General features: G+C 46.9%; 1 protein-coding gene across 3 annotated transcripts in view; it reads left to right on the forward strand.

Annotated features, from left to right (window-relative positions):
* Positions 1–488: 488 nt before the first annotated feature.
* RSU1 (Ras suppressor protein 1) overlaps positions 489–13,918 on the forward strand; it is a 203,149-nt gene continuing 189,719 nt past the window's right edge. For 2 of the 3 annotated variants that reach the window (XM_040451317.1, XM_040451316.1), the window contains exons 1-2: positions 489–633; positions 870–981. In XM_040451317.1, the coding sequence (XP_040307251.1) occupies positions 873–981 (109 nt within the window). In that variant the 5' untranslated portion in view covers positions 489–633; positions 870–872. The remainder of the gene's footprint in view (positions 634–869; positions 982–13,918) is intronic. The other variant, XM_040451315.1, reaches the window with a different exon arrangement.

The raw sequence follows: 13,918 nt of genomic DNA on the forward strand, positions 1-13,918 counted from the left end.
CCGAGCTGGGTGCTGGGAATACAGACCCCGTACAGTTCTTGCGTTTGAGCTCCTGATACAGCGGGAGGCAACGACTGCTGATAAATGGAACCTCAATTATAGAAGAAGTACAAAGAGAGGCAACTTCTCGCTTCTCCACCTCCCAAGCCCAGCTACAACACCCCCACCCCGCATTCCCCCCCCAAACCTTCCCGCTTCCGCCCAAAGCACTCAGTGCTTCGGCCCACGAACCGAGCCTGCGCCAACCCTACTGCGCAGGCTCCCAGGCGGGTCCGCGCGGATTGCAAACCCAGAGGCATTCCCGGGGACGAACGAACCTCGGGGTGGGGCGGAGTCTCCAGGCCAAATGACGGACGTGATTGGTCAGCCCCCGGGTGCACATTCCTTTGTGGGCGGAGCCTCACCCTAGAGCCACGTCTAGTAAACTGTTTTCCTAATTTGGAAAGGGTCAGGCGCGGGCGGGGCGTGGAGCGGCGAGCCGCAGGGTGTGCGCTTGCGCCGAGCTCCGGGACAGGGCGTGTTCCCCGTTCCGGTCCGCGTTTTGCTCCGAACGAGTGCATCTCTTGCCACTCAAGTGCGCCCTGCGGAAACCTGTGGTTCTCTCGCCCCACCTGTTAGGTGCTGCCTTCCGCGGTGAGTGTGTGTGGTTTGTACTTGGGTTCGCCTCTCCCCGCGCCACCGGAGTAGTACTGGACGCTTCCCACGCTCTTGCTTCGCCCCGCCCCCTCCCTGCACCCGGACCCTGCCGGCCGTTGCCCACCATCCAAGCCTGGGGGAAAATTGGACAGTGCCAGCCCGGGGCGTCTCCCCTTTCTCTCCCTGCACCGCCCTGACCGTCGCCCACGTGCTTGTTGTTGTCATTGCTACAGAACATGTCCAAGTCTCTGAAAAAGTTGGTGGAGGAGAGCCGGGAGAAGAACCAGCCGGAAGTGGACATGAGTGACCGGGGCATCTCCAACATGCTGGATGTCAACGGCTTGTGTAAGTTCTCGGGCAGGGTCTTCCCCTTGGAGCCGCTGGAGGGTTTACAAAATTTCCAAGCAGCTGCCGGCCGTGGTATGAGAGGTTGTAAAGATTTACATCCCGCTCCCTGCTTGTCAACCTCGCTTGTGGAGAGCTTAGCCCAGAAAGTTTGCAATCAGAATTACGCTCCGTTCCGATTGGAAGATGAACCTGAGAGTCCAGGGAAAGAATCACACAGATAGGTGTAGCTGTACCTCATTGTTATCAATGCTGATCGTTTGCATTTGGGTGGATTTCCCACACAGTGTACTTAATACCCACTTTATTTTCAATTGAAAATCATTTTGGGGGCGCCTAGGTGGCTCAGTCAGTTAAGCGTCAGACCCACTCTTGGTTTCTGTCCAGGTCATGATCTTACCGTTCTTGAGTTTGCTGCTTGGGATTTCTCTCTCCCTCTCTCTGCCCCTCCCCTGTTTGCGGGCAGGCTCGCAAGCTCTCTCTCTCTCTTAAAAAAATAAACATTGGGGCGCCTGGGTGGCTCGGGTCAGTGAAGCGGCCGACATCAGCTCAGGTCGTGATCTCACCCTTTGTGAGTTCGAGCCCTTCGTCCGGCTGTGCTGACAGACAGCTTGGAGCCTGGAGCCTGCCTCTGATTCTGTGTCTCCCTCTCTCTCTGCCCCTTCCTAGCTCACGCTCTCACTCTCTCTCTCTCTCTCTCTCTCTCTCTGTGAAAAATAAATAAACTTAAAAAAATAAAATAAATAAACATTAAAAAAAGAAAATAATTTTTGAATCATGCTTCCTTTCTCCTAATACAGTCTCTGATCCTTGAACAATTGCCACAGAAAAGTTATGTGATCACTAGTCTTATGCCTGGAGTATGTTAAACGTTTCTTGACTCTCTACCCTTTTTTGGCTCTTTATTCTACTTAGTTGAGGCTTTTGTTACCGCCTTCTTGTACTACTGTGATGTCTCCCTAACTTTCCCTCTTCCAGTTTTGCTGAGCCTGTTTACCCACTTTTGTTTTCAAGTGTTGCTTTTCTGCAACATACCTTACTGTGTAGCTCTCCAGAGATTGCAAAGTCGCATGTCCATTGGGGCCAGGTGAAGGTGGTCATGGACTTCATAAGAGGTATCTCATCTGAAGGGGGTGGCTGCTACACCTGCTACTCACATCCAAACAATTGTCACCACCTGGGGATGTGGCTTTAGTGTTGCCAGAGTTGTTTTTTAAGAAGCCAAGAATCCAGATTTTTATATGAAATTTCCTAAGTTTTAGACGTTGACAACCAATTCCAAAATTTGAAAAATAATTTCCTTATAATTTTTTTAATGTTTATTATTTATTTTTGAGAGAGAGAGAGAGAGAGCATGAGCGGGGGAGGTACAGACAGGGAGACACAGAATCTGAAGCAGGCTCCAGGCTGCAGGCTCCGAGCGGTTAGCCCAGAGCCCGACGTGGGGCTCGAACTCATGAGCTGCGAGATTATGACCTGAGCCGAAGTCAGATGCTCATCCGACTGAGCCACCCGGGCGCCCTGAAAAATAATTTATAGGTGAAATAAAACTCTTCTTCAGGCAGAACGTGGCTTAAGGTTGGACCTTCTCCCTTCAACACTTCTCCTGGTTGTTCATTACCAACAGTAATGCTCCAGGTTCTTTGGCGTGACAGGCAGAGCCATTCTGAATCTGACTGAAACCTACCTTAGTGCCTGTCCTTTCCATGCATTTTCCCAGCCACACTGAACAGATTGCCCGTCCCGAACCAGGGCACACTCTTTCAGGTCTTTGTGCTTTCGAAGTATTGTTTTCTTCTTCTCCTTTCCCCCCCACATCTTTTTACTTATCTGTCAAGAGTTAGCTTAGTCGTCATAGCCTCTGTGAAGCCCTCTCTGTGTCGAGCAAACACCGCCCTTTCTCTGTGAAGTTGGATATGCCTTGCTTCGTGACTCTTGTTACACGGGACTGTGATGTGTTCTTCATGGAGATGTCTCTCGCCCACATTGGAGAGTGGGGGCAACGCTGTCGTGCGGTACTCATACTTGTCTGCTCTATAGTGCCGGGGACACAGTGGGTGCTCAGAAAAGTTGGATGGATCACGGAAAGCCTGACGGATCAGGCCCGAGAGTTGATGAGACCCAGACCAGGACGTGACTTTGGAGAAGGAGGGGAGATATCCAGACCTAAAAGATGATGGATTCCTGGTTAGGCATGGAGAGAGCAGAGTCACCTTTACTGTGAACGTGTGGTTTGTGCCCAGGACAGATGGGCGTTGGTGCTCTTGAACTATCTCTGCAGAAGGAAGCGGGGTGAGAAGTCCTAGAGTGTTTGTATTTGGTGACCCTAAGATGCCTGCCCTCCAGCTTTAGCTTTTGTGCTAATTAGCATCTCAGCCTCTTGAGATGTGTTGGCCTCTCTCAAGTGGTGATGGCATCTTGGGGGCAGCAACAGAGCCACTGTCCCTGGGACTGAATTGGCAGTTGCAGATCTGGATGTGTGCCTGTGCTGCCCCTTCCCGGCTCTGCTTAGGTCATGGTGACCGCCGGAGGCTCTGCCGTAACCGAGGATGGGGAGCGTGAGCGGGAGGCCTCTCTCTGCTGTAGTTGTGGCCCCGTGGCTTTCTGCTCCCCATCATGGCCGAGGAGCTTTCTAGCCCTCGGCTTTGAAGACGTTTCTTGATGTAATATTTATAAGTAGGGAGAGTGGCATAGCTATTTCGGTTCACTCGCATTATCTCTTTGAAGCCTTGGCTTTTACTGAAGAAGAAAAGATAGCCACTTGCTTCCTGAGAAAGCTGTTTCCGGTGTAATATCAGGTGGTGCAGAGCAAGATCCTTATTCTCCCAGGGAAGTAGCTTAAGGAAGAGCAAGGCTGCGTCTCGGGGAGTTGGGGGAGTAAATTCGGAGATTTCGACCTCCTCCAGCTTCTGGGGTGTGTGGAGACCCACAGAGTGGCCCCTCTCTGCTGTAACTGCCTGACTTCTGGACTCCTGGAGTCGGGAAGGTTCCAGGATGCCTCCAGAAGCCCATTTCTTGACTGGGGCTCATTTATTGGTAGTACGCGTAATGCTTACTGTGTATATTGTAACAATCTAGATATTAAAGTGTTTGACCTGGTTACTTAAACTGTAGCATAAGAATTCCCCTATTTCTTTACTGGTAAAATTTTAACTGTAACCATGAGGTTTTCTGTCTTAGTATGAAGATTCACCACGGGGAACGATTCATTTGCATGGGTAGGGAATGGTCGTTGTGTCTCAAGTTTTCCCTTCATTATCCTTTACTTTGTTTAGTTTCTCAAAAGATAAGAAATAAGTGTTGAAACTAAGAATGGAGGTTTTGTACTTCCTTGAAATGCGTGAACTGTCTGTCTTTCTGCGTGGGAGAATCGTGTCTTATAAATGCAGCACTTTACTTTCTCTGAGACGGTAAATTGTCTTTAAAAAATATTTTCAGGCGTTCAGGTCCCAAAAGCTTTGATGGGGAAGTCTTCATGGGCCAGAGACAGACATCAGACAGATGCTACTGTTTTCCATCCAGCCAGATTCTGGGTGGAGCCAGCGGCCCCCCGCCCCCTGCCCCCCGCCTTCAAGTGGGAGAATACAGTGCTTACCAGTGGGGCCCTGGAGTTGCATAGGTTGGGTTCAGATCTTCACACTGTGGAACTTGCGAGAACCTACTTAACCTCTCTGAGTCCTCATCATCACATGGAAATGTAAGTGCCCACCTGGTAGGACCGGATTAGCCACGAGGGCACTGATGCATGTCAAGTGCTCAGCACCGCGCCTGGTACTGCGTGAGCATATAGTGAATGTTGACTTTAATAGGAATATCCAGATAGAGCCCATAAGCCTCAGACGTAACCAGTTCCGTCGCAGTCGACAGTCTGGACCAAGGAGAGCGGGCTCGTCAGGCTGGGTCAGGCATTTGTGTCAGATGTTGACGTTTTCTGTGGTAACTTTACAGATCCCGAAGCATCTGGCACTTTGGCCTAGGATTCCTAAAGATTCGTGTTGCTCTTTCTTTGAAATTACTCCCTCATTTTATTTTCCTTCTTATTTTTTTTTTTCCTATGTGGCATGAAATCTGCACACACATTCTCCTTAAAGCTTCCAAGAGTAATGGTAGCAATTTTGTTCTCTTTATTGAAGAGATTCCGCTGCAGACCTGTGCGGTGTGCAGCTGTCCTCACCTGGATGATAAAGCCGCTTTTGAAGGGCCCTGTAATCAGCTTCTGTGGAAGCAGAGAATCCCATTAGTAGCCAGGGAGACTTTTTTCATTTCTTTTATTTAAGTCTTTTGTGACTTTTTTTTTTTTATCTCTTCAAGTGTATTGCCCTCTGGATGTCAAACCTTTATCAGTTTTTTTGTGGTTTTTTTTTTTTTTCAGGTTAGGCTAAAATATCTTTAAGATAAATTTTAAAAAAAAAAACTCACCTTTAAGGCAGTTGTTTTTTTTTTTTTTTTTTTTAATTTTTTTTTATTTTTTTATTTTTATTTTTTTTTAACGTTTATTTATTTTTTGAGACCGAGAGAGACAGAGCATGAATGGGGGAGGGGCAGAGAGAGAGGGAGACACAGAATCAGAAGCAGGCTCCAGGCTCTGAGCCATCAGCCCAGAGCCCGACGTGGGGCTCGAACTCACGGACCGTGAGATCGTGACCTGAGCTGAAGTCGGACACTTAACTGACTGAGCCACCCAGGCGCCCCATGTTTTGTTTATTTTTGAGAGAGAGACAGAGTGAGAGCAGAGGAAGGGCAGAGAGAGAGGGAGACACAGAATCAGAATCAGGCTCCGGGCTCTAGGCTGACAGCACAGAGCCCGGCACGGGGCTCGAACTCACGAACCTTGAGATCATGACCTGAGCCAAAGTCGATGCTTAACCCGCTGAGCCACCCAGGCGCCCCGAGGCAGTCTTTCTAAAGGACCATGCAAAATAATCAACAAACATAATCATGGGTTTTCTGGAAGGGCTGTTTCACAAGCTCTGTTAAACCTGGACGTGGTCACCCCCTTAGTACTTTCTTATCAATATAGGCTGTCTTATAGGAAAGATAAAGGAGCTGGAGGACATGTCACGTTAGCTGTAGTTCTTAGTAAGACCTTTCCTTTTTTATTTTTCTAACTTGCACAGATACGCCCACCATTGTGTTTTTAACCCTGTGGTATCCTGGCCTGGGAAGCCCTTTCCCCTCTACTCCCCAGCCAGCCTCCTGTACCCCTGTCAGTGCTTGCTGACAGACGGTATGATTGATCCATCCACTTCCCCGCCCCGGTGCTGTTTTTAACCCACCATCCCATCCAGCCTGGTTTACATGGCCCTCTGGGCCTGGTGTACGCGCCTCTCTTGCCTCTGTACCTGGCACAGTGCTTGCAGAAAGCTCCCCCAGAAGGATTGCTCTCTGCTAAGAGCTGTGCCTCTGCAGGCTAGGGTAGAAAGCACAGCGCAGGGGAGGGAACACGACCCAGGACTCCCCTACACGGCCCCCTCCCTGACTCTCCAGAGGGAAGCCTGGTTACAACCATCAGGAACGTGCTATAAACTGCTCAGTGTTCTAGTTCTGATTTTAGGACAGTGTAAAAACGGAAAATGTCTCATCCAGATAGGAAATAAAGGAAGAAAAAATATGATGCCTTTGGTGTGACTGAACATTTAATAATGAGTCAATTGACGTTGCGGCTTTGGTCAGCCTTGGCCTCTTATTTTTTGGAAGCAGCTGTGTAATCTTGGGCAAGTCACGTCATTTCTCCGCGCCTCAGGTTTCTTATCTATAAAGTGGGGATGATGAAAGTAAAGTAGCTACTTCAGAGACTCGCTGTGAGTCATTATCTGTAAAGTACCTAGTAGGGCATCTGGTGCATCATGTCTGAGTCCGTTTGGCTGTCGTGACAGTGCCTTAGACTGGGCGGCTTACAGGCAACAGAAATTTATTTCTTATAGTTCTGGAGGCTAGAAGTCCAAGGTCAGGGCGCGGGCGGATTCATTATTCCTGGAGGATTCGCTTCCAGGATTCACTTCCTGGTTCATAGAACCTCCACATGGTGACTGGAGAATGAGCCTCTCTCAGGTGTCTTACAAGGACGCTAATCCCATTCCTGAGGGCTCCACCCTTTTCACCTCATCACCTCCCAAAGTCCCCACCTCCTGATACCATCACAGTTGGGATTAGGTTTCAATATATGAATTTTGGGGCCATACACTTTAGTTCAGTAGCATGGCACGTATTCGTCTTCATCTTCACTATTTCTAATATCTGAAAATCTGTTTTATCCATGGCTGTGTAAAAAAAAATGCAAAGCAGTGTCTGTTTAGCTTTTAGAATTCTCGGCAATGGTGCTTCTCCAGTGACCTTTGCCTGCTTACCTCTCTGCTGCATGGTGTCTGGGCACCCAGTGCCTCATTCCCCACCCGATTGAGAATTGCCAGGAAGTTAGATGGGCATGTCTGGTGTGACAAGGTCAGGAGGAAGAACCGTGGCCTCACACGGCAAATTCAGAGCCTTGGTCAACGTGGGAGGTAGTTGGGGAGGCAGCAGGGCATTTCACAGGATGTTGGTGGTGATGTGCTTGTGTCTATGGAGAATGACAGGCATTGAAAAATGGTGGCCATTTTCGACTAAGTGAAGTACCACAAATCCCCCAATAACTGTATGTTGAACTTCCTAGCATTTTTTCAGGATGGGTGCTATCCAAGCCAAGTCTCTGGGAGTTTCCTACCTACTGAAACTTTAAACTGTCCATTGATAAATTAATATTTGCCATGTTAAGGAAACTGTGAACTATATAATCAATCTGCAGTAGTTGGATTTTTAGCATCAGAAACTGTTAACACCCACCGCTTTGCCATTACAGCCAGCTCTTAATTGTGCTAATCAGTGCTAAAATCTATATGGTTACTAATTGAGAGCCGCATCACACCTCCTCTTTCCATAAATTTACAGGAACCTGGTTCAAAGAAATTTTATCTGGTTATAGGAGATCCACTCCTGTAGTTACAGTTTTGCCAAGCAAAAGCTAGAGATGATTTCTTTACATTACCTTTGCTTTGAATAGCACGTTTGGGCACCCTGGTTTATTTTTTATTCTTTAAAGCAATTTCAGCATAAAGATGTGGCTACATGGAACAGTCCATGTAGATGAAATGCCTGGCCCGCAGGGGTCACTGTTGAGACTGTGTTTTCCTCAGGGCTTCTCATGGGACTTCCTGCCCCACGTAGATCAAGTGTCTGGCCGGCAGAGGTCACTGTTGAGCCTCTGTTTTCCTCAGGACATTCTACACCTCCTCCCGCTCTGTCATCCAGTGCTACCTAGGCGGTTGCTTCCTTTCTCCTCATGCCGCCTCCTTTGGGTAGAGATAGCCCCCTTTATGGTACTTCCATGAACTTCACAGTCAAAGCAACCTCACCTTTGTTATGTTCTGATTCCCAGTATCTTTAATATTGTCATGTTTCATAATTATCTTGCAGGCCTGAACCCTATTGGAGACCCAGGGGCTTCTGAATGGAGAGGTGCTGACCAGTCAGTGCATTTCTTTCAGTGAAACACAAGAGAAATGGAATCTGCAGGGCCCCCTTTGGGCGGATTTCACCCATGTGTGATGCTTACTGATGTAAAAGAGTACTTTGGATTGGAGGTGTTGGTTAAACCAGGAAGACAGATGATAGTATAACATTCCCTGCTTTATTCGTCTGCCAGGGCTTCCATACAAAACCCCGCAGCCTAGGGGGTTACGGAACAGGCATTTACGCCTCGCAGTTGTGGAGGCCGAAAGTCCAGGCTCAAAGTGTCAGTAGGGTTGGTTTCTCCTGAGTCCTCTCTGCTTGGTTTAAAGATGGCGGCTCCCTCACTGTGTCCTCACACGGTCTCTCCTCTGTACGCACACGTGTGTGGTGTTTCTGTGCGTGTCCACTTTCCTCTTCTCAGGAGGACACCACTCAGCTTGGATGACAGCTCACCCTAACAGCCCTGTGTCGACTTCATCACCTCGTTAAAGGTCTTGTCTCCAGATACAGCCCCATTCTGAGACACCGGGGGTTAGGGCTTCAGCATATGAATTTTGAGGGGCCACAATTCAGCCCATAACGTCTACACCAGAGGTTCTGAATGATCTACACGTGTTTATGTCGGGGTGAGTGGTTGTTACACTTGCATTCTATCACCCTGTGGTGCACATGGTAATTGTCAGCATCTTACAGATGGCGAGTCGGAAGGTTATGTAGGGTCTATAAGGTCCCGGTGGTGGGGTACACGCTGCAGTGTGTCGGATGCTTCTGTAACACTGTGGCACGTTTTTGCACCCCTGAAGTACAGTGAGAGCCTGGCTCAGATGTTAAGGAGTGACGATTTCCAGGGCCGACTGGGGCCACAGACCTGACCTCAAGGCCGTCAGTTTCAGAATTCCTTAAAAACACCGTACTGGGCAAGTAATGTGCATTCGGCCAGCCCGTCGGCTTGGAAACTTAGTTTTATCATGCTGTTGCAGAACGTTAATGGTCGAAGAAACCACCAGAAGCAACTTACTCTTTGATCTGGTCAGTGTCACCCTCCCCTTCTATGGTTTTCTGAAACACTTACAAATCTTAACTGAATTTAGTGACCAAATGCGAGATCTTTTTCTGTCGTATATGGATTCATTTCTCCCGTCTTCCAACAGAACGTTAGTTTAAAACGACGAAGTATGGTGCTGGAGAGACTGTGTTGGGGAAATATTGCTTCTTACAAGAAACCTGAATTACATGAAATGGTAACTTTAGTTATAATGTACCTGTACTTTATAAAGCACCTTTTCATTTAATATATTTCTCTGCATATATGTTAGTAATTTCTCTGGACTCAGAATAGTTTGCAGTTTTTAGGCCGTACTGAGCCCATTGAAAGGCTGAAAGGCCTACATCACACCAGGTTATTGGGAAGGGATCTTGGCCTCTCAGACCAGAGACTGCTGACGTGCTTTGCAGCCTCAGTATACTAATGGTTTTGCAAATGTTCAGGTGTAAATTGGTTTCTCGGAGCTATAAATACTTAAGCCTTTAGGTCGTGAGGAAGGTACCTGTTTAACCTATTAAATATTTGTACCTTTTAATTTTTTTATTAAAAGGATGAAAAATGATCACGTAATTAAAATACTATGCCGTATATACATAGTATAGTAATACACACACACACAAATGTTCAAACACACATTGCCTACCAGGCACCAGTATTGTACTGAGCTCTCCTTATGGATGAGTTCTTTTAAACCCACAGTTTCATTATGATTGTTGTCTTCATCCTCATCCACTTTATAGCTGAGGAAGCAGATTTAGAGAACTTAAGTTAACTTCCAGTCACACAGCTAATGAGAAAGAGAGCCAGGATTTGAACCCAGGCCGTCAGACTTCAGAAGCTGCGTTCTCAGCTGATGCTGTCTTGCCTCCTGTCACTAACGTTTTCGACGGGCGCATGCACATACAAGGACAGAGCGGCTAATTCAGCAGGTGCACAGTGAGCGACCACTAGCAGTCCGGTTCTGTCGTAGACGCCAGGGTACTGCCATCTGTGGGCTAACAGTTCGGTGTTGATGTAGGAGCGCATTGGGGGATGCCGACCTGCCCGTGCTCAGGCCGATCGGGCCGAGGAAGCAGGAAACTTCTTCCTCGCTTACACACGCTCTAAAAAAATATCCACTTCCAAAAAACTCTTGAAGCAACCATTTGGATAAGTGCACGTGTCACTGTACAGCCTGACACATTCTTAAACCGAGAAACAACACGATCGAGAGCCCGGAAGCCTTTCTTCTCCCAGTCACTGTCCCCTCAAGGATAAACACCGTCCTGACCCTGAAGGCATAGTTTTGTCTGTTTTTGCACATCGTTAAATAAAAGACGGTTATATGAGTGTTTAGGTGGCTCAGTCGGTTTTAAGTGTCTGACTCTCGATTTGGGCTCAGGTCATGGATCTCAGGCTTGTGATATTGAGCCCTGAGTTGGGTTTCGTGCAGGGCGTGGAGCCTGCTGGGGATTTTTCTCTCTCTCTCTGCCCCTCCCCTGTGCATACTCTCTCAAGAAAAAAAAAATTAAAAAGAGGATTATATGTGCACACTCTTGAGTGTCTGATTCTCTTGCTTAGCATCATGTGACAGTCATTCATGCCGTAAAGTTGGGTTTGGATCCGCTGTGTGAGTTCTGCCCCTATTTATTCCTCCACTCTGCTGTTGATGGGCATTTGGATCATTTCCAGATGAGGGTAGTTATGAATAGTGCTGCTGTAAACCTATGAGCCCATGCCTTTGGATGAACACACACATGGTCATTTCTGAGGGTTGTGGACCCAGGAGTGGAATTGTTGGGTCTGGAATGTGCTCTTACATACTTGTAAAAATGGAAGGCAAGATTTCCTCGAATAGGGAAGATACTGGAAACTTCTGTGATGGGCAAAGGGTGAGCATTGTTAATGCATAATGAGATCTCACAGACCGTGCTGGCCCGGCCCGGCCCGGCCCAGCCGGGCCGTCTTCCCAGAAGGCTTGTTCACACCACACCTCAAGCCTGTCTCTGAGAAGGACCTTGTCTGTTGACCAATACCTTCTATGCTATTAGCTCGCAAACTTGGCTGCGAATTAAACCCTAGGGGACCTTTAAAGTTTCTGATGCTTAGGCCACACCCCCGGCCAATTACATGAGAAGCTCTGAGTGTAGAAGCAGGTATCAGAATTTTTGCTTCCTAAAAGAGTGTGTTTGCCTGCTTGTGCACCATAGCTGTGCAGCCATTGTCCTCGTTCAAACACCTGTTGTTCATTTTTGCCCCGTGGGAGCCTCTTCTACTTTGCTCTCCCATCCATTTGACATGGCCTTTCTATTTGCAAGACCGTCTCCGCCAACCTCCTTGCCACATGAGGTACCAAGCCGTCCCCGATGTGTCTGTCACTTCCTGCCCCAGACCTAGAATCGGCCAGTCCTCTGAGAAACCCTGGTTTTGCTTGTATGTCTTAGTGGGAAGTATTTTAGGCCCGATCTGGGCTCCACGCGTACTTCTTTCTGCTGGGTCATTGGTGGTTTTTAGGCTTTTTTTTTTTTTTTTCAACGTTTATTTATTTTGGGGACAGAGAGAGACAGAGCATGAACGGGGGAGGGGCAGAGAGAGAGGGAGACACAGAATCGGAAACAGGCTCCAGGCTCTGAGCCATCAGTCCAGAGCCCGACGCGGGGCTCGAACTCACAGACCGCGAGATCGTGACCTGGCTGAAGTCGGACGCTTAACCGACTGCGCCACCCGGGTGCCCCGGTTTTTAGGCTTTTTTAATGGACATGGCTAAGAAGAGTATGTTTTGAAGGAGAAGATACTGATGAATTCCAATTCGAATGTAGGACCGTAAGGCTGTTATTCTTCACGCTCCACGTCTGTTTCCTTCTACACTGAGCATCCTGATTCCCGGGGCTACAAACAGTGGTAGAATTGGAATATGTCACTTACTTGGTCAATACCAGGGTTCCCACTGATAGTGCTGAAAACAGTTGTTTTGTGTGCATGCTTTCCCCGTTCTCTCCCCCTTCCTTTTTTTTTTTTTCTTTTTAAACTGGACTTTATTTTTTAAAGCAGTTTCTTCTATTATTAAAACCCCCACCATTTCCCCTGTCATTGGCATCTGGCATAAGCGTGGTAATTTATTAAAATTGACAGACCAGTGTCCATAAGTTAACTGTAGTCCACAGTTTACTGTTTACTCTGTGTTGTAACGCTCTGTGGGTTTTAACCAATGCGTAGTGTCGTGCAGGAGACTTTCGCTGCCCTAAATATCCCCTCTGCTCTACTTATTTTTCCCTCTCTCTTTCCTTACCTCCCTGCGAACCCCAGGCAACCACTGAAATTTTACGTCTCCGTAGTTTTGTTTTTCCCAGAATGTCATATAGTTGAAATTATGTAGTATGTAATCTTTACAGAAAGCCGCCTTTAACTTAGCGTTGTGCGTTTAAGATTCTTCTGTGTCTTTTCTTGCCTTGAGAGCGCCTATCTTTTTTTTTACTTAGAAATTTTTTCAGTATAGTTGACACACAATGTTCCATTAGTTTCAGGTGTACAACATAGTGATTCAATGTCGGTATACCTTACGCTGTGCTCCCTACAAGTATACTTCTCATCTGTCAGGTTACACCACTATATCACAGGATCACTGACTATATTCCCTGTGCTGTACCTTTTATACTCATGCCTTATTCTATAACTGGAAGCCTTTATCTCCCTCTTCCCTTCCCTTCCCCATGGCAGCCATCAGTTTATTCTGTGTTTATAGGTCTGACCTGCTTTTTGCTTTTTTATTCACTTGTTTTTTCACATACCTTTTTATTATTGAATAATGCTCCATTGTCTGGATGTACCACAGTTTACTTATCCATTCACCTACAGAAAGGCATCTAGGTTGCTTCCAAAATTTGGGCAATTATGAATAAAGCTGCTGTAAACATTCATGGGTGATTAAGTATATTTAGTTTAATAAGAAACCGACAAAATGCCTTTAGAAGTGGCTGTACCATTTTGTGTTCCCACAAATGATGTATTAAAGTTCTGTTTTTGCCTGAATGTGGTGATGTCAGTGTTCCGGATTTTAACCATTGTAGTAGTGTATAGTGGTATCTTGTTTTAATTTCCGGTTCCTTAATCACATGAGGTGTGGACAGTATTTTCACATGCTAATTTGCCATTTGTGTATCTTCTTTGATGAGGGGTGTTTCTTGGTCCACTTTTTAGGTGGGTGGTTTTCTTATTGTTGAGTTTTAAAATCGGTGTGCATTAGATAGCAATCCTATACCACATACGTACTTTGCATAAATTTTGTCACAGTCTGTGGCTTTTCTATTCATTTTCTTACCATTTTCTTTCACCAAGGAGAAGTTTTAAATTTTAATGAAGTCTCACCACCATTTTGCTTTTGGATAGTGTTTAGTGTTATGAATAAAAAGTCATTTCCAAATCTAGGGC

This window comes from Herpailurus yagouaroundi, unplaced genomic scaffold (genome assembly GCF_014898765.1).
Source record: "Herpailurus yagouaroundi ecotype Mexico unplaced genomic scaffold, PumYag 203, whole genome shotgun sequence".
In the NCBI taxonomy this organism is placed as follows: Eukaryota; Metazoa; Chordata; class Mammalia; order Carnivora; family Felidae; genus Herpailurus; species Herpailurus yagouaroundi.